Here is a 14,109-nt window from a genome sequence, read left to right as displayed (position 1 = left end):
ACAGATTCTCGCCACGCCACCTGGTAGGAGCGACCTGTCAGGTAGGACGCAATCCAAGCGTGGGCCGCGCCGGAGATGCCCAGCTCGGAGAGGGTGAAGAGGAGGATCTGATGGTTCACAGTATCAAAGGCAGCAGATAGGTCTAGAAGGATGAGAGCAGAGGAGAGAGAGTTAGCTTTAGCAGTGCGGAGAGCCTCCGTGACACAGAGAAGAGCAGTCTCAGTTGAATGCCCAGTCTTGAAACCTGACAGATTAGGATCAAGAAGGTCATTCTGAGAGAGATAGCAAGAGAGCTGGCCAAGGACGGCACGTTCAAGAGTTTTGGAGAGAAAAGAAAGAAGGGATACTGGTCTGTAGTTGTTGACATCGGAGGGATCGAGTGTAGGTTTTTTCAGAAGGGGTGCAACTCTCGCTCTCTTGAAGACGGAAGGGACGTAGCCAGCGGTCAAGGATGAGTTGATGAGCGAGGTGAGGTAGGGGAGAAGGTCTCCGGAAATGGTCTGGAGAAGAGAGGAGGGGATAGGGTCAAGTGGGCAGGTTGTTGGGCGGCCGGCCGTCACAAGACGCAAGATTTCATCTGGAGAGAGAGGGGAGAAAGAGGTCAAAGCACAGGGTAGGGCAGTGTGAGCAGGACCAGCGGTGTCGTTTGACTTAGCAAACGAGGATCGGATGTCGTCAACCTTCTTTTCAAAATGGTTGACGAAGTCATCCGCAGAGAGGGAGGAGGGGGGGGAGGGGGAGGAGGATTCAGGAGGGAGGAGAAGGTAGCAAAGAGCTTCCTAGGGTTAGAGGCAGATGCTTGGAGTTTAGAGTGGTAGAAAGTGGCTTTAGCAGCAGAGACAGAAGAGGAAAATGTAGAGAGGAGGGAGTGAAAGGATGCCAGGTCCGCAGGGAGGCAAGTTTTCCTCCATTTCCGCTCGGCTGCCCGGAGCCCTGTTCTGTGAGCTCGCAGTGAGTCGTCGAGCCACGGAGCAGGAGGGGAGGACCGAGCCGGCCTGGAGGATAGGGGACAGAGGAAATCAAAGGATGCAGAGAGGCAGGAGAGGAGGGTTGAGGAGGCAGAATCAGGAGATAGGTTGGAGAAGGTTTGAGCAGAGGGAAGAGATGATAGGATGGAAGAGGAGAGAGTAGCGGGAGAGAGAGAGCGAAGGTTGGGACGGGGCAATACCATCCGAGTAGGGGCAGAGTGAGAAGTGTTGGATGAGAGCGAGAGGGAAAAGGATACAAGGTAGTGGTCGGAGACTTGGAGGGGAGTTGCAATGAGATTAGTGGAAGAACAGCATCTAGTAAAGATGAGGTCAAGCGTATTGCCTGCCTTGTGAGTAGGGGGGGAAGGTGAGAGGGTGAGGTCAAAAGAGGAGAGGAGTGGAAAGAAGGAGGCAGAGAGGAATGAGTCAAAGGTAGACGTGGGGAGGTTAAAGTCACCCAGAACTGTGAGAGGTGAGCCATCCTCAGGAAAGGAACTTATCGAGGCGTCAAGCTCATTGATGAACTCTCCAAGGGAACCTGGAGGGCGATAAATGATAAGGATGTTAAGCTTGAAAGGGCTGGTAACTGTGACAGCATGGAATTCAAATGAGGAGATAGACAGATAGGTCAGGGGAGAAAGAGAGAATGTCCACTTGGGAGAGATGAGGATTCCAGTGCCACCACCCCGCTGGCTCGATGCTCTAGGGGTATGCGAGAACACGTGGGCAGACGAGGAGAGAGCAGTAGGAGTAGCAGTGTTTTCTGTGGTAATCCATGTTTCCGTCAGCGCCAGGAAGTCTAGGGACTGGAGGGTAGCATAGGCTGAGATGAACTCAGCCTTGTTGGCCGCAGACCGGCAGTTCCAGAGGCTGCCGGAGACCTGGAACTCCGCGTGGTTTGCAGATAGCAATACTGGCTGATTTGAAAAGCCATAGTCATTCGATCAATAATATAATAATACTTTTAGCAAAAAAGTGTATCTTTATTAATTTACAATCTGTAGGAACCATGAGAATAGAAAGGTTTAGAACTTTTGTGAAGTATCACAGCACAGTAGAAAAATATATTGCAAATAGAAATCCAATGTGGATGGTGTTAAGAGATAGATGGGAGGGGTTGAATTGAGCTGAAGGGTCGGACTAATAACAACAAGATAACAAATGTAAAATATACTGTGTCTGTAAAATGTATATAGGTTCAGAACTTTTGTGAAAAAGCACAGACTATCTACATAGGTGTACAGAGGCCCATTACCCGCAAGCATCACTCCTGTGTTCCAATGGCACATTGTGTTAGCTAATCCAAGTTTATCATTTTAAAATGCTAATTGATCATTAGAAAACCCTTTTGCAATTATGTTAGCACAGCTGAAAACTGTTCTTCTCATTAAAGAAGTGGTACAACTGGCCTTCTTTAGACTAGTTGAGTATCTGGAGCATCAGCATTTGTGGGTTTGATTACAGGCTCAAAATGGCCAGAAAGAAAGGACTTACTTCTGAAACTCGTCAGTCTATTCTTGTTCTGTGAAATGAAGGCTATTCCATGCGAGAAATAGCCAAGACACTGAAGATCTGGTACAACGCTGTGTACTACTCCCTTCACAGAACAGCGCAAACTGTCTCTAACCAGAATAGAAAGAGGAGTGGGAGGCCCCAGTGCATAACTGAGCAGGAGGACAAGTACATTACAGGGTCTAGTTTGAGAAACAGACGCCTCACAAGTCCTCAACTGGGAGCTTCATTAAATAGTACCCGCAAAACATCAGTCTCAACGTCAACAGTGAAGAGGCAACTCTGGGATGCTGGCCTTCTAGGCAGAGTTCCTCTGTCCAGTGTGTGTGTTCTTTTGCCCGTCTTACTCTTTTCTTTTTATTGGCCAGTCTGAGATATGGCTTTTTCTTAGCAACTCTGCCTAGAAGGCCAGCATCCCGGAGTTGCCTCTTCACTGTTGACATTCAGACTGATTTGTGCGAAATAATAAAGGAAAATATATTTTAAAAGTACATATATATATATATATATATATATATATATATATATATATATATATATATATATATATATATATATGTATGTATGTATATATGTATGTGGGTATGTGTGTGTATTTATATTTACCCCCAAAAAGTTATGGGGGATTGGAAATGATGCAGACAATTACATTGATGGAAGCTACAATCTATCTGCAATATTAAAGCTGATCTACCCCCTAAAAAAATGTACAAATAAAAATGTCCTTGACGGAACCAAATATCAACATTTGAAGGAGATGTATCGTCTGCTTGTATAGTTTTTAATTGTATTTTTGGTTCAGTTGGAGATGTGAATCCAACATATAATTTGTTAACTTGTCGACAAGTTAATATGCTATTTACTTTATTGCAAAAGTGATACTGAATTATGTTTGGTTGTCAACACAACCAAATATCAACATTTCAAAGACATGTACTGTATCTTCTGCTTGGATAGTTCCATCTGTTCCACTGACTTAATCTGGCTTTAATTCCAGTTTGTCTATAATTTAATAATTTATATGTTGGATTCACGTCGCCATCTCAAACAAAAATCTAAGTGAAATAATATAATTAAATCAAATCAAACTTTATATACACTTTCAATTTTTTTGGATTGGATTTAGTCCTATTCTTTAACTTAGATTTTTGGTTCAGATGGAGACGTGAATCCAACAAATAAATTATTAACTTGTAGATTACATTTTAAACCAACCAAAGCTTGAAACTCTATAGGCTTATATGCATTGTCTATTTTTAGGTGAATCCTGGGTTGATTTGAAACAATAGCTGTTCATGACTTCGAAAATGCTATAGGTTTAAATACCATAATTGATGAGATATGATTGATAAAGTGTGGTTACATTTAATTTGCTCTGTACCCTTTGGAATGACTTTGATAGCAAAATTGAATCTATTACATTTTTAAGTGGAGATATCACAACAATTTTTCTAACGATAGCACATTGGTAATACCCACTGGGCACAGATGTCAATTCAACCTCTGTTGCACGTTGGTTCAACAAAATTTTGTTAAAATGATGTGGAAACAACTTTGATTCAACCAGTGTGTGCCCAGTGGGTAGTTAGTGACAAATATTAAAGCTAAGCATGGCTGGGCTTGGTTAAAATCCTGGATGGGAGACAAAAGGGATAGCTGTAGATCGATCAATACTCCAGTAGGAAGTGTTGCACAGCCTGTTGTTTTTTTCTGATAGTGGATATGACTTTGAAGATATGATGTTTTTTCAAAGGTACAAAGTCAACATATTTTATACAAGGTTTATCTATGTTGAAAATTGGTTACCATAATGATATAATCCTGTGATGAAAATGTCATGCTCAAAACAATGTTGATGACTTGCAAATCCAATGTATTTTAAACATGCATTCCACGTCACAATACATTGACAAATTACATTTAAACAAGATTGATTGAACCAGTTTGTGCAAAGTGGGAAGGCCCTACCTATGAAGCGTAACCGTTCATAGAGAGGGTTAAGACCTGATAAACAAGATTTCTTTGTTTTATTCATTCAGATGAGGCTAAGGGACCAGTCTGTTTGTGCCAACATTCCACTACTTGTCTTAACAAATGTTTGACATACAGTGGCGAGAAAAAGTATGTGAACCCTTTGGAATTACCTGGATTTCTGCATAAATTGGTCATAAAATTTGATCTGACCTTCATCTAAGTCACAACAATAGACACACACAGTGTGCTAAAACTAATAAGACACAAATTATTGTACTCCTCTTGTCTATTTTGAATACATAATTTAAAAATTCACAGTGTAGGTTGGAAAAAGTATGTGAACCCCAAGGCTAATGACTTCTCCAAAAGCTAATTGGAGTCAGGAGTCAGCTAACCTGGAGTCCAATCAATGAGATGAGATTGGAGATGTTGGTTAGTTGCCCTGCCCTATACAAAACACTCACAACATTTGAGTTTACTATTCACAAGAAGCATTGCCTGATGTGAACCATGCCTCGAACAAAATAGATATCAAGAGACCTAAGATTAAGAATTGTTTACTTGCATAAAGCTGGAAAGGGTTATACAAGTATCTCTAAAAGCCTTGATGTTCATCAGTCCACTGTAAAACAAATTGTCTATAAATGGAGAGAGTTCAGCACTGTTGCTACTCTCCCTAGGACTGGCCGTCCTGCAAAGATGACTGCAAGAGCACAGCGCAGAATGCTCAATGAGGTTAAGAAGAATCCTAGAGTGTCAGCTAAAGACTTACAGAAATCTCTGGAACATGCTAACATCTCTGTTGATGAGTCTACGATACGTAAAACACAAAACAAGAATGGTGTTCATGGGAGGACACCACGGAAGAAGAAAAAAACATTGCTGCACATCTGAAGTTCGCAAAAGAGCACCTGGATGTTCCACAGCGCTACTGACAAAATATTCTGTGGACAGATTAAACTAAAGTTGAGTTGTTTGGAAGGAACCCACAACACTATGTGTGGAGAAAAAAAGGCACAGCACACCAACATCAAAACCTCATCCCAACTGTAAAGTATGGTGGAGGGAGCATCATGGTTTGGGTCTGCTTTGCTGCAACAGGGCCAGGACAGCTTGCTATCACAGACGGAAAAATAAATTCCCAAGTTTATAAAGACTTTTTGCAGGAGAATGTAAGGCTATCTGTCCACCAACTGAAGGTCAACAGAAATTGGGTAATGCAACAGGACAACAACCCAAAACACAGAAGTAAATCAACAACGGAATGTGTTAGGAGAATTATGTTCTCAATATTAACTTCAATTAAAATACTCAATCTGCAACCCGGAATTGGTAAGATTCTGGTTGAATAACACAGACAGAGTCCCAACTTACAAGAGGCAGAATGTTTATTCACGAGAACGTTCTGAAGTCCATTGTACAGAGACATCATTTTTATAGTTCACTCCTTCCTTACGCACACACATACCCAAAAACATTAAGGCCCCAGATCTCTTAACACTGTAGATCATTACCCAGCTGACAGTTTCATTCCTCTGAGATTAGGGAAATCTTGAGGGGTACTCCCTCTCATATCTTAAACCCTCAGAGTTCAAGCTAGGGCAGGTCAACCACAGTTTAACAGTTCTTGGTGTTTACTTAAACACACAGAGACACATTCTTCTCTTTCCCAGTCCAACCTCGTTAGATTTATGCTTAACCCTTTATTTACTCATTCTACATGCTACATAGACCATATCCATAATAGTTAAGTTTCAGGGTAGAATTATTTAATCATTACATTCAAACATATAAATCCCTTAACAGAATGTCTTCAACAAAAGAAAATACGCCTTCTGGAGTGGCCCAGGTCAGAGTCCTGACCTCAACCCGATTTGAGATGCAGTGACATGACCTCAAGAGAGCGGTTCACACCTGTCATCACAAGAATATTGCTGAGCTGAAACAGTTTTGTAAAGAGGAATGGTCCAAAATTCTTCCTGATCGTTGTGCAGGTCTGATCCGCAACTACAGAAAATGTTTGGTTGAGGTTATTGCTTCCAAAGGAGGGTCAACCAGTTATTAAATCTAAGGGTTCACATACTTTTTCTACCCTGCACTGTGAATGTTTACACGGTGTGTTCAATAAAGACATGAAAACGTATAAATGTTTGTGCTATTAGCTTAAGCAGACTGTGTGGGTCTATTGTTGTGACTTAGATGAAGGTCAGATCAAATTGTACGACCAATTTATGCAGAAATGCAGGTAATTCCAAAGGGTTCACATACATTTTCTAGCCACTGTATGACACGGAGCTTAAGGAGTGTAACTTTAGCACAAAACATGTCTGGATTTCCGGACAGTCCCATGACTGTCAACCCAGCCATCGCTAGATGTTGGTTTAAGTTCATAACGCTTCCCCGTTCCTTGGAAGAGTGTGTCCCCATGCTTCGCTATACCACGCCCCTCATGTGTACACGCCCCTCCGATGGCCTCAGGTGCCATCCAACTTCTGACACCAATGCACCGAATTCGGGGTGTAGCCCTGCCCCGGGACATGACCCTGGGTCCCACGACTTTCAACCCAACACCTTAGCCATTACATGAAGAGATCCGAACCTCTTCACAAGGTCGCTAGGTGTTGGGTTGATCCAATAGATGCCTATTTATTAGAGAGGGTAGCAACAAGAAGCAAAACACAGTCTGTATTGGTCAGCTCCATGCAGTGTCAGTAGATAAATCCAACCGATGTCCAACTTATCAGCTATATAAATGAAAGTCCAACAAAGTCAAAGATGTACTGTAATCAGCCTTTTGTTTATAACCATGAATGACCTTCAACATTCTTACTTAAACACTATTGTCTCCTTCCCCAGAGTCCATGCCACCACATGAAGAACAACTAATATTCAGAACACTGGTTCAGCTTGGGACGGGAGACAACAAAGATGGCACACAGCAAGGGGCCATCCCTGTCCAATTCCCGTGGTAGTAATATTTATGTTGGAAGTGAAATCAGGGATTCCATTTCACTTCTGGATGTTTTGTACGCAAATGCATTTGAAGAAGAGGACATAGACTCAGCAGTAGCGAAAAAGGCAGAGGCCGATTTTTACAGAGGAGCCCCACCTCAATGGCTTAACTTCTGCTGGGCTGAAAGGCCAATGTCAGCTGATAAAACTACCCCCTTTATCAAAAGAGACGGGTACACTGAGCTGATACAAAATATTCAGAAACGGCGTAAGGGCGATCTGACTTCTACCATCAAGCTGCTGCATCAGCCAGGCAGCGGAGGAACCACTCTGGCCAAGCAGGTGCTCTGGGATATGCGTAAAACGCTCAGATGTGCTGTTCTAACAGGCCCTACGTCAGACATCTCCGCTATCGCCAAGCAGGTGATTCACCTTTTCACTGCAGGGGATCAAGGCCAGCAGAACACTGTGCTCTTACTGCTGAATGATGTGTGTATTCAGAAGAATCTGCAGGATGCCATCATGAAAGAGATTACAGACCGAAACATTACAACCCACATGCCAGTGGTCATCATTTTAAACTGTTTGCGTAAGGCAGTTATCAAACAAGAGGACCGTAACAACTCAAGACATGTTATTCTCAGGATGGAACTTTCTGAAGCAGAGAGACAACAGTTTGAGGAGAAACAGATTGAGATCAGTCGAAGCTACGGCAATGAACACAAACAGTTTCATGGCTTTAACATAATGCAAGAAAAATTCTGTGGAGATTATGTTAAAGAAACGTGTGCCTTTTTAAATGTCAGGAAAAAAAGAAGACCTAAAAATTCCCAGCTTCTTGCATTCTTATCACTGGTGAATGCCTACGTCCCTGGATCCCACCTTCTGCAGTCTCAATGTCAGGCATTTCTTGGACATCAAGACGGATATCGTTCCTTTGAGCAGCGAATGGAGCCTTTCACTCATCTGATAGTGACATTCCCTTCAAAACAAGGACAAGACAAACATGTCCGCATGGCTCACCCACTGATTGCACAGCAGTGTTTTGAGTTACTGGCTTCAGCAGGTGTGACCAGGAGTGATACAGCAAGGCACTTTCTGACAGACTTTTGTGTAGAAGAGGTGCAGCAACATTTGATGTCTGTCATCAAAGATATGCTAACTAAAAGGGAAATCACTGTGGATGATCAGCAGAATGCAGAATGGAAACAAGACATGTTAACGAAAGGGGAAATGGGAGAAGAGAGAAAAGGCAAGTTTTCCAGGTTGATTCAAGATATTCAAGATACTGAAGGCAAAGAATCCAAAAGCAACTGTGTATCTGTTTTACAACTAGCTTCAAATAAATTCAAGCAAAACCCATTCTTTCCTCAAGCTCTTGCTCGTTTCTTTTACATTGTGAAGAGAGCCTATTCCAAAGCGGAGAAGTGGGCAAAAATAGCAAAAGACAGAGATCCCAACAATTCATTTGTTGCTGACACACTGGGGCAAGTATACAAGAACCATTTGATGAGCAGGGTGAAAGTAGAGCAGAGTTCCTTCAGGATTTCTAAAGAGCAGGGTTCCATCAGGGTCCCTAAAGAACAAGGCTGGGACAGGGTTACTAAACCGCAGGGTTCCTTTAAGGTTCCTGAAGAGCTGGGTTCCATCTCTGCACAAGAAATCTTGCAACTATCAACAATGGCCTTTGAGGCTTTCAAAGATGAGGAAAAGGCTGCTGAAAATGAGCAGGGAGCAGACACGCAATACGATGGTATTAACAACGTCTCACACATCTATAACAACAGGGGACTATTTGGTTATCTACAGGTTGCCAACATTGTTTTTGACTCGCTTGTCTCTCTTGATAAAAACTGGCAAAAGGTCCTTACCATGGAAATATCCGCTGACTCCTTTTTCATATCAATCGGACAGAAAAAGCTCTTCAAGTACAAGCCACTCATCATCAGCCTCAGGGATGAGGTGGAGAGGAAATGTGAGTTTTTTGATGGTTACCTGACTTACTCCAAGCCCAGCAAAAAAGAAAATGAACCGCATTACTTTCAGACTGATGTCAAGAACTGCTACCACAAATACGTGGGGACATGCAAACCTATACACTCAGAGTCTGCAATAGATGTACCCCTCCAGAAGCTCAAAGAAGAAATGGCCATTGCCTTCCCTGGACTGCTTTGCTGTCTTGATAAGGGCTATGATGAGGGGAGGGAGGTAATAAAAAAAGAGTGGGAAAAAAAGAAAGATGGTGATGGTGAGAATAACGCTTCCCAAAACTTCATCCTTGCCAACATCATCTTAAGCGAAGTGGAAGCAGCATCTCCAATGCTTACCTCGTTGCCAATCCTAAAAAGAATTCTGGAGAGAAATCTATTGGCTAATCTCAGTAACCAAACCCCAGAGTTTTACTTCTTAGTCCTTCTGCTGTTTTGGCCTGAGGAGCATAAGAAAATGGATTTCAATATTGACCTCAACAAATGTGTTCTGGAGATGCAAGAGTCCTACAAAAACACATACAAGAAGCATCTTCGCTCAAGGTACCTTCGCCCCCTTATTTTCCTGGGAAAGGGTGAGGGTTTGAGCAGATTGGTTCATAGATCAAAAATAGACAACCTATTGGTAGAGGAGAAACCAATGGCAAGGCCACAGGCTAGGCAAGACTTTACCTCTCAAAAGTGGAGCAGTGGTGAGGTGTGGAGAGAACCCAGTGTCCAGGATCTTCTACTTCCAGTCAATGGAGTTGTTAGACAGCACAGGGTGTTTGCGTGCATTAATGGCAAGGAGATTAAAGTTTGTGCCGACCAACAAAGCAAAGTCTGGAAGTCCGGAGACGTCTGCTTCTACCTTGGCTTCACCATTAGAGGTCCTGTGGCCTACGATATCCACTACCCATCCCATTCAGGTAGGATTAAAGAGGAGGAGCCTCACAAAAATGTTGGAAGTACCAGACATCAAATTGATCAAAGACCGGTACAGTTCTAATTCTAATGTTCTAATTTTCATCTCTATATTCTCTTACTCTTTCAAGTTCTTTATATTTTAATGTGCTAATAATATAAGATAGTATAATATAATAATAATATAAACATGAGACGTCCAAAATCTACACAGGGGAAACAGTGACGCTGGGAGTATTTTTTACTCCTCTCAAAGGAGATCATTGTTAGCACTAAACATCATTGTTATGATATTTGTGATATCATTGATTTTAAAATGCTTTGTGTACCAGGAAATTAAGACCACTGTATTATCACTGAGGTTAGTGCTTGGTGTGTCTGATTTTCTGATTGATGTGTCTGTCCCCAGGGCCTGTGAGAAGTTGAACAACGTGCCAATGTGATGGTGAGTTAATGTTTGTTACAGTATTCATAGAGCGTATAATAGTAATAGATAAATGTTTGACTAATGCAACTTTACCATTACCTATGTTGACTGAGCTCTGTATTCATGAATATTAAATAGTTTTCATGAAAATAACAAATGGGATGGGGAAATCCTACATTTTGCTACAGTTTCGCAGCTGGCAGCTGCACTCTTAGAATTCGTAATTTGAGTGCATAATTTGTCAAATTGGGAGGTGATGGAACAAAAAGTGAGCGCGAAAGGGGTGTTACCTGGGGGCCTCTCAGGTGCCAGAACACATGAAAAAAAAACGTTTATAATCAAGCATTGCATGCGTTATCATCGCTTTTGCGTGCTAGCATACAGCAGTAGAGCAGAGCTTCTTGCAGAAGTTGCACACGTTGGGGAAAAAATGTAAGCCTAGGGTTCAGGAAAGTTTTTTGCATGCATTTCATGCAATTCTACATAATTTTAGATGACTGGAGACCTTAGCAGACTATAATACCTCACAAATTATCGAAATGTCAGGCTACTTTGACACCGACAAACTGAGAATCTGAGATCAATAAAAACAACCATGTCTTGTATCCATCAATAGCTTAGGCGGTGACGATTTTAGCATGTAAATCTTGGTGGGGCAAACTCCCCCAAAAATGTTTAGATGCTTTCCAGCAAAGTCACTACACAATAAAAAAAATTATAATTTTTGTTGCTAAATAGATCTCTGCCCCACCTGCCCTGAATGATGGGTCGCCATTGGTGTGTGGAGAAACATACTGTACAATATAAGGAGGAAAGTAAAGCTTTCTAGTTGTACTGAATCACCCAATGATGCTCAGCTCATTCACCTGCGATGGCCGATGCGCTCGTGCTTAAAGCCAACTCTTTCTTGTTTTCAAATAAAATAAAAGGTTATTGGTCACATACACATGGTTAGCAGATGTTAATGCAAATGTAGCGAAATGCTTGTGCTTCTAGTTCCAACAGTGCATTAATATCTAACAAGTAATCTAACAATTCCACAACAACTACCTTATATATACAAATGTAAAGGGATGGAATAAGAATATGTACATATAAATATATGGATGAGCGATGGCAAGATGCAATAGATGGTATAAAATACAGTAGATATATATATGAAAAGAGTAATGTAGGATATGTAAACATTATTAAAATGGCATTATTTAAAGTGACTTGTGATCCATTTATTAAAGTGGCCAGTGATTTGAGTCTGTGTGTAGGCAGCAGCAATGGCTGTTTAACAGTCTGATGGCCTTGAGATAGAAGCAGTTTTTCAGTCTCTCGGTCCCAGCTTTGATGCACCTGTACTGACCTCGACTTCTGGATGGTAGCGGGGTGAACAGGCAGTGGCTCGGGTGGTTGTTGTCCTTGATGACCTTTTTGGCCTACCAGGGACATCTGGTGCTGTAGGTGTCCTGGAGGGCAGGTAGTTTGCCCCCGGTGATGCGTTGTGCAGACCGCACCATCCACTTGAGAGCCCTGCGGTTGTGGGAGGTGCAGTTGCTGTACCAGGCAATGATACAGCCCGACAGGATGCTCTCAATTGTGCATCTGTAAAGCTTTGTGAGGGTTTTAGGTGACAAGCCACATTTCTTCAGCCTCCTGAGGTTGAAGAGACGCTGTTGCGCCTTCTTCACCACGCTGTCTGTGTGGGTGGACAATTTCCGTTTGTTGGAGGCGTGCATGGCCATGCAGTCATAGGTGAACAGGGAGTACAGGAGGGGGCTGAGCACGCAATTCCGTGTGGTTCCTTCTTCTGAAAATAATCTATGGCACAACCTCTTGCAGGTCCTAAAAGGTCTACTTATAATAATATGGTTAGTATGTGCTAAAAGTGAAAGGATTTCCTTGTTACTAAAGTCAATTCTAAAGTATAGCTTCACCAGGTCATCAAACTGCAGGAATTTCAACGGTGGCGCGCACAGCAACAGGGAGCCAGGGAGACATGCACTTAACCAAATCCCATACTTTGTCTTGAAATATAACTTAATTTATACTCAAAACGTTGACTTCATTCTCAAAATTACATTTAGAGTCTATTCTCGAAATATTGGCACTTTATTCTCGAACTACTGCCGCCTTATTCTTGAAATATTGATACCTTTTTCTTGAAATACTGCCACTTTATTCACAGAATTTAATTTAGACTGATCTCAAAGTATTGCCACTTTATTCTCTAAATATTGACACTTTGTTCTCGAAATATTTCCTCTTTACAGTCGAAATATTGCGACTTTATTCACAAAATTGAATTTAGACTATTTCGATTTTTTAAATGTTTTATATCATTTAAAAAATATATAATAATCCAAGTACCACCACCTATTGCCGTTCATAATTTTTTTTATCTTCACTTGGGCCTAGCAATCTTCAGTAGCATCCAAGCTTCAGCACCATTTATCATGTTTTTAATTTCGTTTTTAGTGTATTACATTTGTGGATGTCATCGTGTTTAAATGCAGTTGTTCTGCAACCAATCTTTACCTCAGACCTCAGGCCAGCACTTTGAGGACTTCCACCGGCCATACCTGATCCAGAGAGTGAACCAAGTGAAGCCCATCTTGGATAAACTCATCACTGACAAGGGCTAAAGTTCAGTACTGGCTGAACGCACCACACAGGACAAGATGAGGGAGCTCTCCACGGGACCACTGAGGGCAAGCGGCATTAGAGCAAAATATATTTTCTATGAAATCCTGAAGGAGTTGGGGCCACTGCTAAGACCTGAAGGGTGAATGAGGAGCTGGAATGGTGAATTGGGGACATTTAAAGTTTGTTTTAGGGGAAAAGGGCATAAATTATGGCAGTTACGCTTTGTTTTATTACTTTGTGCTTACAGTAAAACACAACCTAAGAGGAGTATAGCATGATTATTTTATCATTCTTATTTTTCCACATGTAAATATTAGTAGCCAGCAGAACTGCAACCCAGTGTTTTAGCCTAGAGGCTTTGCCAAAGATATAACATTTTGGGGGAGCTTGGGGGTCTGGTAAAAGTTCGGTTGGAAGATAAATGCTCAATCATCTCACCTAGATACTCTGGATAATTTACAGACAAGAAAATATATAAAGCAAATATATTATGAAAATACAAAAGTATACTGTGTAAAGAATTGATGATAAAAGAACAATTCAATTATTTTATTTTGGCTACTAAGTGATTGACAAGTCAGTGAGGGTAAGGAATACCAGCGATCTAAATACATATATGATGATATGACTTTGTAAAGCTTTATGTACAAGCCTAATACAACTTTTTAAACAGTAATGATATGTGAGAATTTTTGTGACATTTTCACAACACAGGTTTTAGAATATGTATTGAAATAAATATCTACCTACA

General features: G+C 41.6%; 1 protein-coding gene across 2 annotated transcripts in view; it reads left to right on the top strand.

Annotated features, from left to right (window-relative positions):
• The window catches only part of LOC106577945 (sterile alpha motif domain-containing protein 9-like), a 33,600-nt gene extending 19,491 nt beyond the window's left edge, over nt 1-14,109 (top strand). Inside the window, exons 3-5 of one of the 2 annotated variants that reach the window (XM_014156422.2) lie at nt 7,311-10,302; nt 10,707-10,742; nt 13,256-14,109. In XM_014156422.2, coding sequence (XP_014011897.1) covers nt 7,383-10,302; nt 10,707-10,723 — 2,937 coding nt within the window. In that variant the 5' untranslated portion in view covers nt 7,311-7,382 and the 3' untranslated portion in view covers nt 10,724-10,742; nt 13,256-14,109. Of the gene's footprint in view, nt 1-7,310; nt 10,371-10,706; nt 10,743-13,255 lie in introns of both variants that reach the window. The other variant, XM_045701487.1, reaches the window with a different exon arrangement.

This window comes from Salmo salar, chromosome ssa18 (genome assembly GCF_905237065.1).
Source record: "Salmo salar chromosome ssa18, Ssal_v3.1, whole genome shotgun sequence".
NCBI lineage: Eukaryota > Metazoa > Chordata > Actinopteri > Salmoniformes > Salmonidae > Salmo > Salmo salar.
Note: the sequence above shows the minus strand (reverse complement) of the source record. Positions and strands in the feature narration are given on the sequence as shown.